Source organism: Monopterus albus, unplaced genomic scaffold (assembly GCF_001952655.1).
Source record: "Monopterus albus unplaced genomic scaffold, M_albus_1.0 scaffold13.1, whole genome shotgun sequence".
Lineage (NCBI taxonomy): Eukaryota > Metazoa > Chordata > Actinopteri > Synbranchiformes > Synbranchidae > Monopterus > Monopterus albus.
This window is the reverse complement of record NW_018127893.1, coordinates 1,020,362-1,041,659: the sequence shown is the minus strand read 5'-3', so window position 1 is coordinate 1,041,659 and position 21,298 is coordinate 1,020,362. Positions and strand designations below refer to the sequence as shown.

The 21,298-nt window shown below is 40.8% G+C and overlaps 2 protein-coding genes across 3 annotated transcripts; one reads left to right on the top strand and one right to left on the bottom strand.

Moving 5' to 3' along the window:
- Positions 1-1,652: 1,652 nt before the first annotated feature.
- On the bottom strand, positions 1,653-16,867 carry aspg (asparaginase homolog (S. cerevisiae)). Of its 2 annotated transcripts, XM_020590999.1 has the most exons (17): positions 16,255-16,867; positions 14,612-14,738; positions 12,120-12,231; positions 11,780-11,905; positions 11,599-11,682; positions 10,806-10,932; positions 10,599-10,711; positions 8,746-8,931; positions 8,534-8,647; positions 8,304-8,423; positions 7,750-7,845; positions 6,685-6,848; positions 4,987-5,073; positions 4,400-4,499; positions 4,241-4,306; positions 4,039-4,098; positions 1,653-2,824 (listed from the first exon to the last, which is right to left on the bottom strand). In XM_020590999.1, exons 1-17 carry the CDS (start codon positions 16,499-16,501, stop codon positions 2,780-2,782), a joined length of 1,974 nt encoding a protein of 657 aa, XP_020446655.1. In that variant the 5' UTR covers positions 16,502-16,867; the 3' UTR covers positions 1,653-2,779. The 2 variants fall into 2 exon arrangements, with proteins under 2 accessions (XP_020446655.1, XP_020446656.1); XM_020591000.1 differs by lacking the exon at positions 4,039-4,098 and having other exon boundaries at positions 16,255-16,842.
- Positions 16,868-18,825: 1,958 nt separating this feature from the next.
- arf6b (ADP-ribosylation factor 6b) lies at positions 18,826-20,805 on the top strand. Its single transcript, XM_020591175.1, has 2 exons — positions 18,826-19,020; positions 19,274-20,805. Exon 2 carries the CDS (start codon positions 19,898-19,900, stop codon positions 20,423-20,425), a length of 528 nt encoding a protein of 175 aa, XP_020446831.1. The 5' UTR covers positions 18,826-19,020; positions 19,274-19,897; the 3' UTR covers positions 20,426-20,805.
- The last annotated feature ends 493 nt before the right edge of the window (positions 20,806-21,298 follow it).

Sequence of the window (21,298 nt, the reverse complement as noted above, 5' to 3'; positions counted from 1 at the left end):
CTGCCCGTGAGACCTCTGCAGCTTCTCCCGTTGCACAGGCAGGGTTTGTGAGAAACGTTTAGTAAATATTGACAGTTCTTGGCGCATGGAGGAGATGAAAGGGGAAAGGGAGAATGGGGCCTGTCTGGAGAGGGGGTTACAGTCGTTGCATGGCTTTCATGAATGATTGATGCAATCTAAAGTAGCCTATTCCTTGGGAAAATCTTGTGTGTGTGTGTGTCAAACTGTGTGTCGCGTTTCCCATTAAACCAGCCTTGACAATAAAGGATGTGAATATAAACCTGTGTATTAATATAATTAAGGCATTCACATTAGACCTGATTTGAACTAACAAGTGGTTTAACCAATGTGATATCTGGACAGCGACTCACCATCCACCATCCCACAAAGATTCAACAGAGACAAATAATTCTTTATTGACTTGTTTTAATCAGTACCTCTGAATAGTAGCAACAGTAAAGCGGTGGAAAAACGACGACTGTTACCGCAGCAGCAGAGCTATTAAACATTTGTATGTGTGCCAGCAGAATGAAATTACTGAAGCCTGGTGATTTTTACAGCCCCCCACAGCTCGGCTACTGACTGCAATTGTCATTGTAACACAAGGGGGCACAATGAGAGAAGACAGAGAGAGGCAGCACGGAAGCAGGAATCAGAAGGGAATCACACAGTTGTTCCAAACCCATTAAAGGTCGATCCTTATGCGATGCTTGTCCTTTTAGTGATCCGTTCAAAGGCAGAGTTTTCAAAAGCTGGCAGCATTTGTCTGACTGGTCAAGTGGTCCTAAACATTTCACAATTTTGTCAAAGAACTGTTGAACTGTTAAGAACCACTTAATCAGCGAGACTAGGCACTTCTTCTAGGCAAAGTCCGTCCTTTAAACTGTTGATTCCACTAGTGGATGAAAAACAGTGACTAGAATTAGCTTCTGAGATTATCAAAGGCACAAGTAGAGGAATCGCTCCAACAGATTTCAGACTCTACTTGCTGCAGAATAAATCCACAAAACGAGCAGAGGCTTCAGTCATAATGACAGGCTGTGTGTCCGAGTGCTTACCTGGAGAAGACAACTTCTTCCCTTTCGCCGGTGTTTTCTTTGGTGCCATCCCTGCCCAGAATGAGAGACTGCAGAGCTGCGCTCTTTATATAGCGTTCTGGGGTTAGGTTCATACAAGCCTCTCATTCAGGTAGGAATGAGGCCCATGCTGGTCCAACCGGACGAGCGGGGTTCCACCAGGAGCAAGGAGCACAAAGGGACAGCCGCCCTCAAGACCGAGGTAGCAAATACCAGCCACTGCAAGGCGGAGAAGTCACATGGACACAAAGAATTTGGTTTTGTCTTCCAGGTTTGACTGATTTCTGGCTAAATGATCTCAGTCAAGCAACATGAGCATATACAGGGGTGCTACTGCTAAACAAGTCTGGGTTTCATATAGTATTTCTCCTAAAGGCCTATTGTAGTCACAGCCACAGAGGAACTCCATACTAACTGAAATAATCAACATTTGGGTTGATGTGCTCCAATTCATACAGAAAACAGTGTCAAATTGGAAACTGGTCAGGAATCTTTAAATATGAACTGTTTAGATGCTAGGTTCAGGCTTTGGTGCAGCAGGAACAATCACAGGAGACTGTGCTTTAAAATAAGAGATTTATTTTTTGCTTTTTCCACACACACACACACACCCTTATTTGTTTTTGAATACAACATTGCCCCAATATCAGCACCAGAAACAGGATTGTTTTCAAGTACTTAATACGTATTTCCACTTTAAAGTCACAGTTTATCACAGAAGACCCCCTAACAGATGATAACAATAAAGTGTGAAACATTTTAACCAGGATTGGTGTCAAAATCTAATAATATAAAGGAAGGAAGAACAGCAACATTTAACACAACAAAGAAAAGAAAAATAAGTTTGTGATCACAAACACGCAACAATACAAAACATAGAAAATGGCGGTTTTAAGTCTATCTGGTTCACACAACAGTCTGAATGTCCTTTTCTATTTCAAAGTGAGAGATATGTGACTCTTCCAGCCTGATGATCAGGACAAGAAACAGGCCTGATGGGTCTGAAAAGGAACCACAGGTTTTTGCAATACCTGTTTCAACAGAGGGAAATCTCTACTACAGAGGCAGAAGTATAGTTTTCACCAAAGCGGTCGTGCTACAAGTTGGGTAACTTGTCATCAGCTCACATGATGCTTTGCAGCATCCCATTATAAAAATAAAAAACAAATCTCTTACTGCACCCTGTGCATCTAAATAGCATGCTTTTATTGCTATAGGAAAAGAAAACATTACTTTATAAAGTAATGTTATAGTCCTTTAACTCTTTTGGTATTAAAAATATATATATATAACCATTATCTTTCACTGTCTGTGCAGTAAGGGGAGGTTGCAGCACTGTCCGTGTTAAAACAGCTTAAGTGTAGTTCACCCTTAACTCCCTGACTGGACATCACAATAACCTTTGTTCATACATGAAAATAAAAGCATTTGATTAAAACATTCAGAGCGATATTGTTTCCTTATACACAGACTTCTGTGCAACAGTCAAACATGTACATACTGTACACATAGTCATGCTCTTTTTGGGCACTGTGCACCTAAAGCACTGGCTACACAATGTTGTGTTTCTCCATACATTTGGACAGAAATACTGTAAGAAATGACAGCTTTAAAGCATGTGCAAATACAAGCATCCTGCAGACGGTTTGGGAGGACATGGACACAAACGGGGGATGAATTCTGTTGGTCTAGGCGGCATCAGCTCACAGCTCGGATGGTGTGGCAGTGAACTGGATCACTCCACCGCCCTGCCGCAAACACAGAAACAGACATGAGAGGTGTTTCAGCACTCTTGACTAGCAGTGAACACGCATACACAAAAACCAAGCCTTAACGCTCACAAAGCCATTTGAAGGCATGAGGAACTGCCAAAATGTCATCGCAACAATGATATCAAACTAAAATGTGTGAACACAACCACATGCAAACATGTTCACAGGCCGATCATTCTAGAGTCAAGCAGGCTGCACAGGTTTAGCACTCACAACGTGACCATTTTGTCTGATATAGTTTTGAGGGAAAACAGGCGCGAGACATGCTGGGCATTCAAAAGGTAATGGCTGCTTCAGACAACTCACAATTACTGTCATTAAATAGCTGAGTTTGTTCATCCCACTGTCCAACACTCAAAAACATGCCACTTATAATGATAAAAGCAGTAAATTGTCACATCAGAGAAGATGGAACCAGTGAATGTTTGGCAAGATCTGACAAATTATTAAAAAAAGACTGAACAATTCACAGAATTGTTCCAGAACCAGCTTTAATGTGCTTTCATTGTCTTGTTTTGAGCTCACTTTATTACAGAAATGTATTTTTCTAACAATAACCTTTTTTTTTAAACCTGTCTGTTCTTTAGATCTTTAGAAATCTCTAAAAAAAGACAGGTTCACATTTTACACACACGTCAGTATACACCTTGAAAGCCGCCACCATCATTCTCTCCATGTGAAGAGACGGGGAACAAAATCCTAGATCTGTGTAAAATATTATTCTACAATATCAGCTGAAGCTAGTATGAAGTTTCAGCAGTCAGAGTTACTAATATTAAGAGACTGTCTTCCAAAGTTACATGTTACTAACAAAAACAGGTGATTCTATAACAAGAAGACAGTAACTCTGGAAGGTTTTAAGTGTGAGGACTGTGGATTTTGTCCCCATTCAACCATGGACTCTTTCACATGTCCACATGGGCTTGTCAGTATTGTGAGAAAAAAAAAAAAAGTGAACCTATCCTTTAATGTATTTTACTACACATTGTATAATGTGTTATGGCTCTGAGCCCGGGGGTATAACTACTTTGTACGAGGCATGCTGACATACACACATCCCACAGGATCAATAGGGATAAGGTGATGCAAAGAGAGGGGAGCCCAAACAGCCATGCTAGGAGGGGTTTCTCATGCTGAATATGAGAAATGTGCATAGCGGGAAACAATCACATTCACTAAATCTCATTTACCTCATCATCATCATCATCATCATCACATTCATTATACTCATTAAACCCATCACAAACTGCCTGAAATTAAAACAAGACAAAAGTAAATGAGAAGCAAATATAGACAGAATTACACTAATGTGAGTGTTACACTAGCAAATTCATTTAAAGCTGCAGTTGTTTGGCATGAAGGAAATAAAAATACAAAGCAAACTGAGGTTACCTTGGACTTATTGCTCTTGAGCTTGCCTAAAAATGCCAGTGTTTCCTTTTTTCCAACAGCCTGGGCCTGTGACAGGTGAAGAGCAAGAAAGAGTAAGAGGGTGGTTTACTTTATGACTTTAAGTGTTATCAAAGTGGATTATGTCTCCCCAGAACAGACCACTTGAATCGCTGTCTGTCCATCATAGCCTGGTGTGCTCAGATCTGCTCCGGCCAGGCCCCAGATTTCCAGGCCCTCAAGGTCACCGCTGGCTGCCAGGCTGACACACAGGAAACCACAGTTATTACAGCAAAGGCCTCCATTCTTCAAAAATCTGTATTTTTAACACAGACAGATTCTGGGTGAAAGACTGACTGTACAAAGAAACAGGGCCAGCACATCAAGGGAAGAAATCAATAACGTTGGGCTTCGTGATTCACGGATGATTGTTTTGGACTCATCGTGTCTTAATAGCGACACAAGTCATGCCTATCGTACCGTACAGAAGGCATGTTGCTGCAAATGTAAATTGGAACTGTCTCGACAAAATCTGTGGAGTGTCTCAGGGCACATAAATAACAGTGGCCAGCCAGTGTGTCATAAACTGTACTTGCCAACGTTAGAGATGCAGAACAGATTCAAAGCTATGCTGCTAGGGAGCATTCCTACAGTTTGTGCAACAGTGAGACAACTGGTTGTACCTGTGTCAGCTATGTAGGATGGGTAAATGGCCGAGCGACTGAGAGACGTGTTTGTGTGTGTCTCACCTGCACAGTTCTGTTCCCGCTTCCTCCAACTCCTCTCTGGAGAAGTGGGCGCCCGTCTTTCTCAGGAGCTTCACAACTTCCTTGTGTCTAAGATACAGGTCGTGCAATGAGGGGATGTAATTATTACTGTAAAAACTTAAATACTATTAGCATATCATTAGTGGAAAAAACAAAGCAGTAAATCTAGGAAATCCTATAAAAAGGTATAAATTGCACATAATGGTTTCACATGTAATTTAATGCCATTGATTCTAAACTTTTCAATTTTTGACTTTCAGTGACACAATCAGTGCAATAGTGGTTGTAGTTTGGCAAGTAAGAACACGTTCCTTATAACCCACAATGCACCACCCACACAGGACATTTGCAGCAGTGACACACTAGCAGTGACATTTGGAGCGGCAGGAATAAACAAGAAAACAAAACGCACAAAAATTGTTATTTATAAGTTGGAGCTGATACAATTAACACAACATATCAATTAGATGCTTAATTGTTAAGAGAGAGAATTATCAGTTGGTACACTTCCAGTTATTTCTATATGCTATGCTAGCACAAACTTGAGGCTTTTATTCAGAGGACAGAAGGTGAACTACACATGCAAAGTGTTACATTTGTCCACAAACAACCAATTCAACATAAATGAACAATACCATTTCAAATACTTGATAAACAAACAGGAACTGGGAGCCAATAATAAGTTCAACACAACTCAGTGGACTCACTAAGAAAAAGAATCTGTCTTGAACTTTGTCTTTATTTTTCTGTATTTAATACTAAACTCCATGGCTCTTTCCAGGAAACTTTTAAGAAATTATGAACTTGTAAAATAAGGCCTTAGCGAAAAGACTGACTTTCTGTAGAGAGATACAAAGCCAGTATCTTTCATCTGTGAAACTGGGAGCAGGCTGGTAGGACTGGTTCAGAGGACACACCCCACATTTATTCTGCAAGAATTCTTTCTCTCTGCCACTCCTTATATGGACAGCAGGCTATAGCACACTGAAATGTTGCCTTGATTCAAGGTGCGTCAGATATGTTGACATCTGGACAGCAACTCAAAACTCCAGTTGTATCACTTTGTGTCATTTCATTAAATACATTTATAGGAAGGGCACAGCAAGCCAACGTGTGTAGCATGCTATAGGAAGTGTAACAACAGGTGTTAGCACTCTAGTGCATCCCTCCAGCATCACAAAGAAAACAAGTCCACACTCGCAGCGCCAGCCGTTAGAATAAGTCAACAGCCATTTGGCACAACTTCGACACACAACGTTTTCACCCCGAGGCTCAACATAGCACTAAAATAGGCACAATAAGTCCCGACAGACATTTACAGAAATGTCAGTGATTTGGTAAAATCTACACTGTCAAATGACAATTAGCCTGACTGGTTTACAATTATTGCCTAGCCTCTAAACTCTGAGTTGCTCCCTTGGTTTCAACCCGCTTTGACAGCCGCTGCTCCTTTTACATCATTAAAGCAGAGCCAGACTCCCTACCTTGCACCAGCTCATTTAATGAAGTCCCCTGTATTGGAGCTATTAACATATTTGCAGGGAACAACTCAGATGACTGTGAGGAATTGGGGTAGAGAGTGTTTAATGTAGTGTGCGCAGCTTCATAAAAGGACATTATTACCTACAAAGATAAAACCAAACACATCAACCCTTATAGTTAAAATGATACGAGGTTTACCTGAAGCGGACAGCGTTGGACAGGGGTGTAGCCCCATAGCGATCTTTAGCATAGACTGTAGCTCCATGATTCAGTAGGTACTGCACCATTTTGAAGTGGCCCTCAGAGGCAGCGACATGTAGAGGTGTACGTCCATCATAGTCACCCAGACACAAGTTACTGCCCTGAGACAAAGAAGAGCGTGAAACCATCACTGTATTTCATCTGGCGACTAATGGAGAAGTCTGAGGAAAAAACTGCAGCTCTTCATAAGTCTGGCTTGAGGAACAACAGTGCTCAGTTGTTTAAGAAAATTTCTTGAAATAAAACTATAGATGTTTGTGACCTGTCTTTACGTCTTCATTAGGAACAAACGAGAATGTGTTGTGTGCTAAAATACTGAAGACGGACGTGTGGTTGGCCCCATAATAGACATTATGATTTCTATAATCTATGTGTGCCTGTAGAATCAAAGGCAACAACCACATAAACGAGAGATAGGTAGATGAGGTTTATTACAAACTGCAACCGTAGTGAACTGGGCACATTTCTCCCACAATATAAAATCACTGATCTTCATTAATTATCAAGCATTTACCTAAGTATATGGATACAAGGATAAAATTTAACATTTGTCCCATATGGCAATCTCATCAACAACTGCAAATCAGCCAACACACATACAGACATACATGTGACCGCTGGGACAACTCCTGGCTTGCCTTACCAGTCGGACCTCATGTTTTGTTTGGCTGCGCGCCTGTTTCCTACACCCCACTAATAACGGGATCAAGCAACCCTGGAAATTTGTTAGTGAACCATCTGTGTGACAGGCCTGCCTGGAAACGTTGACCCTACAAACCAAACATGATCAAGATAAGACAGGTCAACTCTGAGGACAACATGGAAAAGCTTGTGGGACATTTCCCTGCGCAATACTGTCTCTGGAACAAACAATAACAATCCCATGGTGTGTGCATGAAAAGGTTACTTATATTCTTGACAGACAATAAAAAATAAATAAAAAAAACAACTGGTGATGACTATCAATTTGTAGTGTGTGGTAGAGATTGTATCGTCACTTACCATTTCTTTTAAAGCTTCTAAAGATTCTATGTCTCCAATCTTAGCAGCAGCACAAGCCAGTGGGGGAGTCAGAGCATCACGGATGGCTTCCAGCTCCTGTAAACACCACAGACTTCAGTTATACTAATACTACAACATGTTTGTGTTGAGTGGTTACATCCCATTTCCCTTATGTGAGCACTTCTCCCTACTCCATCCTCACTTGACCCAGAGGTCGTTCCACTCCGCCATCTTGAAGGATGTCCCAAAGCTCTTATTCCTGCTCTTAGGAGCAAGGAGGCTACCTGGAGGAGTCATGACAGAGGATACACGAGACCCTCCTTCACAGAAGTCTTTTATAGTCCGACACGCCCCTTTATTGGGTGCCCACTGGTGAATGGATGTTTCAAATGAAGGATCGGGGGGAAAAAAAGAGCATCATGTTTTTCCTTGATTCTTCCTTGCATCTTTTCCTCACATCTTATGCGGGCGGGACTAAGACACAAGGGAAAGATGCAAGTAAGGGAAACATGGATGCAATTAAGAAAACTGGGATTTACCCAGGGTGCCCTCACCTCTTTGCAGCTGATGCTCAGAGATTTGGCGATAACCTGGATGAAACGACTGTCGCTCAGACACAGCTTGGCTCCTGCTATGTCAGCACTCATCTCACCTCGCAGATTCTGACCCATCATCTGAGTTAGGGTGACAGACAAACACAGCTTTGCTTCACTTGTCCTCTAAAAACATAGTTACAAAGAAGAAAGCATGCAAAGTGATGTCATGTACGAATGTAGATGCTGACCTTTTTCTTGCCATTTAGATTGAGCTCCTTCTTGGCCAACACGTAGGACAGCTTTGACAGGGCAGCCTCTGGAGTCATGTCACAACCAGATATCAGCCCTGCATCCATCAATACCTGAGAAATCATAAGAACATGTGATATGACTGGCTGTTTGCTTTGTTCTTAACTGAGCAGTCCCTCCATATTTGATTTAAAAAAATGCCATGAACTACTTTGCCAGTGGCGTAAGATGCACACACGGTCCCCCTCAGACACTGGGTGGAGTTTACAATGATGACGCCAGAGTCAGTGGCCTTCTTCAGCTCCTCAATCAGATCAGGACGATTATTTGGGGCATTGCCACTGCCGTAAGTCTCCAGAACCACACCCTCCATGGGCGGCTGTAGGAAGGCCCTCACCTGGACATAGACACAAACACAAGTTAAGTTTATAAACACTCTCAAATTATGGCAAATTCTACCGGCTACTCAACTGTGTAGACTTAAATTGAGGAAATTAGTATCCCATATTATTTTTCCTGCAGCCCCTTTCACTCTGATGCATGCGACATTCCACTATCCTAAAACCCCATCTGGTGCCATCTATGCAACCAGTATCTCAATCACTGGTTGGCTGGCACCAGGAGGCCTTATACCACATCATTAGCCAGGGCATATGACTAGAATGGCAGATGACTGAGATGGCAGGAACGAGAGCAATTAATCTGAAGGGGTTAGCAAGCATAAAGGTACTTGGCACAGCCAAAGCAGTTAACCATAAAATAAGAGAAGAAGGTGACATTAAAAGTGCCAAGTTCAGTCACTATTTTTTGATGCGATAAGCAGTTTGACAAGAAATGTTTGACGCAGATTTCCAGTGAAGCTCTTACACAGCAGAGACGGTAGGCACACGGGAGCCTGGTGCCTCATCAAAGTGCTGCCTCATAAAGGCAGTTAAAGGCTGAAAGGAAGTCTTAATAGCCGAGATGGGCAGTGGGAGCAGATTGAGACAGTAAAGTCACTCTCCCAGCAGCCTCTGCAAGGGGAGGTGCAGCTGAACGGTACAGTATCTATACCAATCCTCCCTCTTTCCAGTATGATTGGTCATGGACCATAACTCGTTCTCATCTTTCTCTGGGCTGAGCTTTGACGGCAGTTTACATGACCGGGAAAGTCACGGAAGACGGGTAATGGCACGTTTACATTAAAGTTAGCTATATTTTATTGCAGTTAGACAAAACAACAGTTTTGAGCAGTCTGCTACCTTTGAAAAACATATTTTTAATGACATTTTAATGCTCTGAGAATGAAAACTAGGTCATTACAACATTCCTGGCTAAAAGATTTGCCCCATGTTGGTTACGTTTTTAATGCATTCCTTTCATCATTTGACGTTGAATTTTGTGATTACCCATAAAAGGTGGGATGACATCAGGGATCAGAGATGTATGTTTATACAGTGTTGTAGTCAATTCCTTAAACCTCATGTCCCCATGTTCGGTTCAAGTCCGAGTCACTAAAGAATAATCCAAGTCAAGTCTAAGTTGAACCCCAATTACATGAGTAAGAGTCATCAAGATCTACATTAAATACAATTGACACAGCTCTCACCATTTTATATTCCAAGCTTTCTAACAGTGTATTGCATCACTATATTGCTCAGCAATTTGATATATACAATCATTTACAGAAAGGCAGGGTGTACACTTCAATGGAAGTGTGCTGGGATAAGCAGGGTGTGGGTGAACAAATACAATATCTTATAACAAATTATTATGGTCTATCACTAAGGTCAGAGCCCTTGTCTCCAACTTCCAAGTCCAAATGCAGTCAGTGGTCGTTTCTGAGTCCAAGTCTGAGTCATCAGTGCTCAAGTTCAGTCACACATCCTGAAAATACGGACTTAAGTCAGACTCGAGTCCGAGTGCTGGACTTGAGTACTCCAACACTGTGTTTATACAACCAATTACATATGAAACAGGTAAAAGGGGTTCCTTTACCAGGTCTGGAAATATCTTGGCATTTTGGTCCAGTTCAGGGGCTGTACCACCAGCATTTTACCAACTACATTTCAGGGAGTGACTTACAGTAGCAGTAGTGATTCCTGGGAACAGCCTGAGCAGGCCTACATTACGGTTCAGCTCAGTTCTGACTTGAAACTTTACTGTGGTGGCTGCCCTCCAAACTGTATCCCAGTTGACTACAGATCACAAACAGATACAATTTTTTTTTAAATGGTTACAATCTAGGTTTATTTAGCACATGAAGACAGGCCCATTAAACCACTGGCTTACTTGTAATATCCACTTCAGCTGTGGCCAGTGGAGGCAAGTTAGGGGAGGAGAATGCATTGAAACTCCCAGCATCCACTTTGGTCACACGGTTCCCTCTGTAGAGTTTGTTGTAGAAATACAAGCACACCTGAATAGAGATAGATATGGATATATATATATATAATGCACCACATTGCTCTTCAACAAAGACAAAATCCTTTTGACAAAACGTGGAAGCCTGTGTACACGGACCTAAGGATGGCATTGTTTGATCATAAACCCATCACATAATGCCTGTTAGTAAAAAGATTTTAGTTTGTTCTTAGTGGTCTCCTTCAACACAGTAAAACAGACACAATTGTTACCGCACTTTGGTCTATCACAGGTAGACAGATAAGACTTTTTAGTGCTCTTCCTGTTCTGGTAATTGTTGTTCAGCGTTGCGAAACACATCTCCCTGTCGTTAGAAAGCATTCTCATCAGACAAGTCGCTTAGAAGAGCATTTGTTACCTTTAGTGTGCTGACAGAGCTCACACATCTTTGCAGAACACACATTTTCTCAACACATTAACAAAATATGTTTATAATGGATTATTTGTTTTTACTTTTCAGTTCATTTATGTCATTCAATCACACACAAAATAATATGACAGTGATAAAGGTAATATTCAGAAAATAAAGCCACTACAAGTAATCACAATTATTCTTTCTTTCTTTCATGTTCACAATTACACCAGCTCTTAATTAAGTATATTTTTCTAATAATCGCATACCATATGCGTGAACATTTGGGTGCCATCTCAGTTTTCTCACCTCAGGAATGACAAATTGGCCAGCAATCAGCAGTGCCCCCAGCAGGTTGTCTCTGCCATCATTCCTCATCTCAAAGATAGGCACCTAAAACAGAAAGTGACTCATCTTAAGAACATATGAAATACTCCTACAAGACAGATTTAGTCTTTTTGTTTGTTATAAAGAGGACAGCAGCTCATACTTGTGAACCGGTGAGGATGATTGGTTTGCCCAGATGTTCACACATGAAGGACAGGGCAGAGGCTGTATACGCCATAGTGTCTGTGCCGTGAAGGATCACAAAACCATCATAGCTTTCATAGTTTTTCTGGAGTCAGACAGGGGAAAAAAAACGATCAAACAACATGGATTATTTTCATTTGTTTGTTCTTTCATATAATATGCTCTACTGTATGAGCACTATTGACTAACTGTTGGATTAATGTCTAGCTTTTGAAGGCGTACATTTTGTGGAGCTATAGCACTGTAGAAATCAATGACAATCGATCGTGTAAAAATGAAAATAATTCAAAAGAAAATACCTCAATGTCCTTTCCAATTCGACCCCAGTCATCGGTGGTCATATTGCATGAGTCCAGCAAAGGGCTATACTCTAAGACAGTGTACACTATCCTCTTATTCTGTTTATTCATCCTGAAATAGAGAGAAGTTTATCTATGAGGTTTTGGTCATGTATAAAAATTCAGTCATCATATTTCCAAAACTAAATGTAGCGAGAACAAACAGCCCATAATAAATCAGTAGTTTTAGTCATTTCAAATGCAGCTGTTCCCTAAAACACACAGCCTAAAGGACACATGGTTAAAGTAATGGTAACGTAATGACACATGGCTAATAATTATCTTCACTGTGGCAAATGTTTTTTTTTTTTTTTTTGTCTTTATTGTATTCATTTAACATAGTTGGATCAAGTTCTAGTTAAATTTGAGAAGTGAATATAAAGAAGACCGGGGGAATACTAAAAACCAAACTGACTTTATGAAGCAAGACAAAGTCTATTTAACCAGGCCTTCTGTCTCTGCAGCAGGGTGCCAAAACCTGTTTCAGACACAGAGTGAGACAGTTTTGAAAGTATAAAAGGGAGGGGCACGGTAGGGACATTGGCAGAGAGAGCAGCACTTTAAAACTAGCCTGCTCTTTTCCACAGTAAAGTACTAATGTTTTATGGAGTTTTACTACTGTAGATTGCAAGTACAGGCAAAGCTGGGGTACATAAGGTGGTGGATTTGAGGTTATTTGGCGAGTCCTTTTGTGTTAGGGCAAAAGACCGTGTTTCTTTTTCATCCCAGTTACAAGAAAGGGAATCTTAAATGTATGCATATTTATGTTGCCCCTAAGTGGAGTTTAACTCGGGCATCCCATGGCTCCACCTGGAACGCTCAGTATGAGGCAGCGTGACTGGCTAAGTAGCCATGGAAAGATTTTCTACTTAATCTCCCTTTTAAAGAAACAGGATGTGACACCCCACAGATCACCACAGGGCAGCCTTATAACATGGAGATAGGAGCTGAATGGAACAGTTGGGGGGGAGCAGGGGAGCCCCAAATCACCCAGGGGTCCTAGAGACACTCTTCTAATTAGCCTCAAGTCCACCTATGCCCCTACAACATATATTGTTGATATATTTAAGCCAAAACGCCACAAAAACACTATTCAAATCACCAGTAATTCATCTATCAGGCGGTGTAAGGTTTAGCAAAGCCACACATTAGCATACTCACGTTAAGATGCCTCATAGCTTAAGGATAATAACTGAATGTGTGTGTGTGTGATGAGGACTCAAGAAGGTTGGAGGTGGGGGGACAAATAGCCTTGTGGCATTGCCTCTCAGCATCACATGAATAAAGCATTTCAGTAAATCAATAAACTAATCCCCCTATCGGAAAGAAATATTCAACAAAGGCTAAGCAATGACATACTATCAACAGTATGCTCATTAAGCTTGCATATGAAACCATTTCAGTTGATATTAGCATTGCATAACCTCAAGGATGTCCAAATATTAAGTCATATTGAATACACAAAACAACAGTAAAACCCCATATCGATATTTTTAAAAATATTACAAAAGGAAAGGTTTTAATTAGTCATATTAAACTGACAGCATTCCAGACGTTTATCAAGCAGCTACTCACTAAATAAAACCTCCAAAAAACATTAGGCTCATCCAGCTGAGCTACTCCATGGCCACACATTAAACCAACTGGCTTGTGGGTGACGAGGTGACATTAGGAAGTGCAGAGTAAGAGACACAATAGGCAATACACATTTTCATGCTCTTGTATCCTTCCTGGTAGATTTTCCTATTGCCAAAGGCCACGATGGCATGCATTTCCTCTCAGGCAAGCACACAATAACATTTGATCTTAAAGATAGCGGAGATGTCAAAAGACTCAAGCACTCGGCAGGCACATGCACCAAAAGTACTACAGCACCCGTGAAAGAGCTGGTCAGAATCAGACGCTGGTTTCCTGTTAAAGCAACAAAAGCAGTTTAGTGTCATTAAAATCACTGCAGAGTCATTTTTACTGAATCTCTGCTTTTTCAGATATGAAATGTAAGTTTGATGTCTATAATACCAACTATGATTACTCTATGATATGGCGCAGTGATTATTAATTTTTAAATGAGCGTATACTACCAACTCGCCTTATGAAAGGCCTGACAAGCATATCTGCAATGTGACCTTTCATAATAATAATAATCGTATGATACTCTTCCAAGTACCCACAGTTTACATTAAATATCATTTAAACTTTTGCAATGTTTGCAAAACATCATCCCACTCTAGGACATTAAAAACACTGTTGTGACACTGTTGTATAAGGTTATTTTTTTAACATTTGTTAAGGTGGCATTTACTAACACTGAGACTTTATGCATTTATAAGAAAGCCATGTAGTCAAACCACAAAGATCATATGAGCAGAATGTGGTTTCTTGTATTTCTCCTGAAGGAAGTTACAGCTAGTCTGTCTTGAGACTGAAAAGAGAGGGACTGTGGCTGTACTTACGGCAAAACCAGGATGTTCTCTGATCCATAGTAGTCATACAGGCAGGTCTGCTGTGCATACGTCTCATCATGGAGAATGGGCAGCTTGCGCAGGCTCTTCACTAAGGCATTGGCTTTTGGTGCGAGCACTGTGGGTTACAGACAGAAGGGTAAAGGCTAAAAACCATTATAAAGCCTCATCCGGTTCTTTCAAACCAGGAACTCAGAGGGACGACTCAGACCACTTGAGTATATAAAAAATATATCCGTGCTGGTTTATTCAAAAAGTCACAGGCAAGAATTCACACTCCAAGTCCAGAGATCTTCCAACCCCAGGCTGCCCAAGCAGCCCGGAAGCAGCAAGACCCCGAACCAAGCATTGCTATACCATATTAATCCTTTCTGGGCTGTCGAACTGTGACGTCACCTGATAAGCAAGCCTTGCAGCTGCCATAACGTTTAGCCAAAACATGAGGAAAAGTCAAGGTGCGTGACTGTTGTTTTCGTGGTGTGTATCTAAAACAATTGGACATAACCTTACACATTAAGACAAATATTAAGACTAGCATTACAGTTGACACTAACAGCAGTTTTCCTGTAACCTTGACGTGCCTGCAGTCTGCACTAAACATTCATAGACAACAAATCTTTGAATATCTATCTAACTAAAAAATAACCTAACAAGGGGAAAAAAAAAGAGTTATAATAGTTATATTTGATAGCTTGCTCTCTGAGGGGTTACTGATAATCAGTGGTGATTTATGAGAACAGTAGAGAATTTCCCGCTCATCACAACATCACTCATCAATCTAATACTGAACCCTAATGGTAGATGGAAGAAATAGCAATGTGACGGGTGTAGATTTATTCATACAGCTGGAATAAATTATTATTCTTATTTACACCGAGTTAATAGTTTAAGCTATTTAACTAGGTGTGCTTTTGTAATTCTATTATATCATTTGACAAGATAATGTTGCAATAGAAGGTGAGTACTGGAAATAAAGTAGAATTAAGAGATAGATTTGCATAATTTAATAAGAGCTTGTTTTTGCAAATGTAATAAATAAAAGAGTAGTTGAATACAGGAAGAGAAGCACTGAGGACCTTGAAGCAGGCGGAAGGTCCTTTGAATGTCACATTGTCTCAGTACATATTGAGGATGTTGTCCAGCGCCTCGTGTCAACAGCAAGTTGTTCATTGGGTGAATCTGTGGTGTGGCTCCGAATTGCATAATAAACAACACTTCTCTTTAGCACTGTCTGCCTAAAGATTTCTCAATTTTGAGTAGCACAACCTTTATTTTGATTAAAGTTAAATGTGCTAGCTCTTTTAATCACTAAAATTGTTGTCCTTAGATTCAGAAGAAACAACTTGCTCGCGTGCCGTTATAACGTTACACCAACGCAGTTTCATTCACCTTGCTAACTGCTTTAACAAGGTTTGAGCTGTGGGAATAACTAAACTCTACGCTGGGCTATTTTGGGATGTTGCTGTCAGGACTGGCTTAAACGTTATTTCATGCCTCATGCTCACGGCCATATGAAGCAACGTGCATTCCAACCTTGCAAACAACAAGCTACCTAGTGTGCGAGCTAACTGCCACGCTGCAGCTGCTTAAGACAGAAAAACAGCAGTACAAGGAGTCCGGTCAGCCATATCTACCGTCGTCGTGAAGGGTCATCCCAATAGTTCCTCCGGTATTGATGACCAGGACTCGCGCCTCGGCGGAAGGCGAAATCACCGAGTCAAACGACTCGGGTGAGTTACAGCCCGATAGCTTTCTCCTTCGACACGGATGCAGCGGAATGTTTCGCGGAGAACCAACATCATTCACTTCTTTCATGTCCAGCTTCGGTTGCGACAGAGCCCTGGCAAGAGATGTCATGTTGTCTAAAGAGGAATCCGCCATGATGACTTAAAGTTGGCCGGTGTAGGTGCTTCCCCTTTAAAAGCGCTTTAAGTGTTGAACATACTGTGATGTTCAGGTTGTGTCAGCACTACGTAAAGATACAAACACCGCCCGCTTTCTCCCGCCTTATATACAGAAAAGCAGCTTCTATGGTAATTATGTGATGTAGTAAATAGAGTGCAGAACTATCGTTTTATCGTTTTAAATATATTTTAATGACGCAAACAGTACTCTACTGCCACCGCTGACCCCCCTCTGACGTCATAACGTTGATAGGCAGTGTCCACTGATGTCAGTGACTTGGCCGTGACCTCAGGTGCAACAAACCTGAAACACCAAAAACCCAGTGCAGGACTGTGTGTGGTTCAGTGTCACACTAAAAGTGCGGGGGGTTGTTTTTGAATGGTATGGCTACAGCCGTTTCAGGGGATAAAGATTATCTTGGCTTTGATTAATTAGTCTACTTATTATTATCTTACTCATGTGTGTGTAATTAAACTGTGCCATACACTATGCTGTAAATTTTTCTTTTTAGCTTTTGAAAAATGTTCTTATTTTTATTGTCAAATTGTTCAAAACATAATTTGCTATGGTTGAATGATTTTATAAAATGACCATTGTTAAAAACTATATTTAAGTGTAAAAATGTTTCTCCCAATGTAATCTGTCAATTGATCCAAGAATACTGAAGAATTAAGACCAAGCTTTGCTCATTAAGTTAATTGTTTGGATGTCTTAACCCTGATGTCTATCCAGGGACCAGGCTGTAAATTAGCTTTAGCTATGTAGTGTAGCTATAGGTACACTACATGTACTGCACTAGCTAATTATTAGGTTATATATTATTAAAAAAAAGGGTGGGTCCACAGTGTTGTGATTTATTATTATTATTAGTAGTAGTAGTAAGAGTATGGATATTGATGGAGGAAGGAGGGGGTGGTTCTAGGATGCTGGAACACACTATTGGACCAACTCAACAATAGGCCAGTTAGTGAGTTAGTGCCTTCACTCCTACACAGAATTGTATTGGCATTGCTAATAATACAGTTATTGACTCACTATGGTTGTTACTGGTGTATTTTTCTTTTGATTGACAGTTTTGGTAGAACAGTGTCCATGGCTGGACAATTGAGCGGCCTGGCTCTCAGATATGATTGCCTACCAAGCCATTTCAGTGCACTGAAATGGAAACAGGAATGTGTTTACCAATTTTGCCTGAAGAAACCTTTTCTCTGAAATGTGTAGGTGTGTAGCCTACACATTAAATGGAGCAGAGCCTTTGTTAACAGTGTTAGTTCCTGTGCTTTTCCTGCTGCTGACAAGTCAAAATGCCAAGGTCTTTTAGGTCAGGTTCTTTAACTTATTGTAGATTGCCACTGGGTGATTTATGCATATTTAAAAGTTTACTTGTGTTAAAGTTACCCTAACAAAATCGTAGTCAGTACATACAATAAAATCATTGGACCATATGCACAGTTTTCTCTTTATAATGTGCGACTGACCCTTTTGCTTTCACCTAGCTTTCTTGAATAATCATATATTCATGCCAATGCAATTCCTGATTCAGAAACTATATATTTGGCCTCTTGAAAGATTACTTTAAATCATTTGGAGGCTGAAATGATTAAAAAAAATCTCTATTTAAAAGAAGGCAAAACCAATTTGAAATCTTGGCCTATAACAAGTTTATTCAGTGCTTCAATTCTCAAGTGGATAGGGGGTAGAAGAAAAGTTAGATCTATGTCCATTAGCCTAATATTAAATGGTTACATTGGAAAGAAACTGTAGGCGTATTAGTGTTGATTTCTAGAGAAGCATTGTGACATTGTACCATTAAGTGGATGCTAGATCGCGATTTATTCATGTGTTCATGCTGTCACGGTAGCCAAACTAGCAGTCGGTTACATAGGCCTTTAAGCTGAACAAAAAAAAAACAAACCTGAGTGACCCACGCCACAATAGACAAAAAGAAATGCACAAAAGGAGAAGTGCCGCAAGAGGGCGATGTTGCCCTTTATATACAGGGTCACTACACTAATCATATGCCAGTAGCCTAGTAGATACAAAAATATTACCCATGCAATGAATTGCCATCGATAGACCTATGTAAATAAAAACATTTTCGTCTTTACAGTAGTCATTCCAAAGACACCTAATAAAACAGGTCATACCCCTAGATACTAACGACGTCAGCTGAAAGCACGGTTTACAATAGAGCACAATGTTACATTCATTCATTGCTGTCATATAAAATGTTAAGGAAAAACTATATACACTGTATAAAAATTGCGTCACATTGTCAGTTTGCGTATTTCATTGTTTGTTCTGAGTCGCACTGACTCGTACATGCTCCAGGCACTAAGAGCTGAACAGCAGCAACTGAATGAAGTACACGGGAGGAAGTGGCGGTTAATGCAGTTCCACACCTTTCCGGTCTAGCAGCATTGCGACCAGCTCGGCTTAAAGGAGAAAGACGAGAGCTGGGTGAACTAATCAAGACGGGAGGGGGGAGATAGAAGGTAAATGACTTATATATCAATTAATCGTTTAATTCGGTAAGCTCTGAGGCAAATATTTTGTCATTGTTGTACGCATTTTATATCAAGATATTAGTTTGTAACAGCTAACTGCCGTTAGCTAGTTAGCTTAAGGCTAGCTTGCTGGGGAGCAGACGAGCTAATGTTAGCTTACTTGCCGTTTTTAGCAGCCATGAGCGGTAACATTAGCCTGCTAATTTGGCATGTCTGACACTCCTCCCAAATCTGTTTTCAGGGGGACAAGAAGCGGAGTTTAATGAGTGGATACACGTGGTGCTGAATCACCGAGGATTTTTTAAAGAAGAGGTCCTTTGCAACATGCTGAACTTTATGAGGAATTGATGGAGTAGGCACAGAAAGCTGCTTTTTTTTTTTTAAATCCGGTAGCAGTGAAGAGATCTAGGGCGCACCCGGTGAGAGGGACCGTCAGACACAAATACCAGAAAGGATTCACAAGTGGTTTTTCGGCGCCTTAACGTACACACCTCTGCAGTTTTTAATCGGCACGGCCTGTGTTTGCTTTATGTTGACTTGGACAACACAATGAGCGTCCAACAACAGCTGCTGCCAAGTTTTTAGCTGCACCGTGCCATGTTGTGTATAGGCCCAGAAACACTGTGATACTCTGAACATAAATGTCACTGTACTTCACAGTTTCCTTACGCACACTCCCAAACTAAAAAGACCCTCCATATTGTACGTTTTAACACCAGTGTGCATTTTTTAAAAATGTTCCCTACATATTCTCTTCACTGAGTGATGTTTCCACAATTAAACCCATAGTCAAAGTGAATAACCATCAGCACAGCATCACACATTATCTTGTTACGGACAAAGTATTTATGCACAAGAGTTCAAAATGGGGAAAATGCTCTCAAAAATATTTGGCAACAAGGAGATGAGAATATTGATGCTTGGACTTGATGCAGCTGGAAAGACAACAATCCTTTACAAACTGAAACTCGGACAGTCTGTCACCACAATCCCCACGGTCGGCTTCAATGTGGAGACTGTCACCTACAAGAATGTCAAGTTCAACGTCTGGGATGTCGGAGGCCAGGATAAGATTCGTCCTCTGTGGCGACACTATTACACGGGCACCCAAGGGTTAATTTTCGTGGTGGATTGCGCGGACAGGGATCGCATCGACGAGGCAAGACAGGAACTCCACCGCATCATTAATGACCGGGAGATGAGGGATGCCATCATCTTAATATTCGCCAATAAGCAAGATCTTCCGGATGCCATGAAGCCACATGAAATCCAGGAGAAGCTGGGATTGACCCGCATCAGAGATAGGAATTGGTATGTTCAGCCCTCCTGTGCCACCACAGGTGATGGACTGTATGAGGGCTTGACGTGGCTAACCTCAAATTACAAATCTTAATGATTGCTGACTGTTTTAGGTCAAAGCTATATGAAATTTGCAAGTAATAACTTCTCCGAATGAATACGGTTAAGAAGAAGTTGATTATCTCCCATTTATTTTTAATACTAAGTTTACCCCATGACTAATTTATCTTTAACTGGGTTTGCTTGCTTACACTTTGCGTGTACTCTGTAGCAGGCCTATCTCACATGCATTACTTTGGGGCTTGCTTGATGAATATTGATTAATTGGTCCTAATGTTAAAGCCACAGAGATCACCGCCTTTGCCTGTTCTTTGTCCTGTTTTATATAATTTTCTAATGAAACATTTTTAGATTCAAGCTTGTTTCAAGGTTCTTCAGTCTCTTGCATTGAACTGTTTTTTTCCCTTGTAAGGGGAGCTCTGTAATTTCATGTAGCTGACTTGGAAGGATTCTGACATTTGCTTTAACACAGTACTGTGATGAGAAGTGTTTCTTCTCAATAGTATTGACTGCAGCAAGGGGGGTGGAACCCACAATCGCCAACATCTCATTGTCATCAGTCTTGACACCAGAGGAAAAAATGACTTCATGTTTTGTTACACCTCCCAATACCCTGTGGGTTATATAGTTAACTGACATTTTGTGTCATGTCTTGATACCTACTTGTGCTGAATATTCAACAAATAGGCCTCACTAACTGAAATTTGCTTGTTGGTATGCGTTTTTCATTTTTTGGGTAATGTAGACAGTCAGCTCAGTCTTTCCAAAGGAATGTCATTATTCAGCTCTGATCTCTTTCAATCTGATACCACAGTCAATTAGTCTCAATACTGGGACATTATATGATAGCCTATATCTGTAGCATGAGTACGAAAGTACAGTAACCCTACATCAGAATCCATCTGTC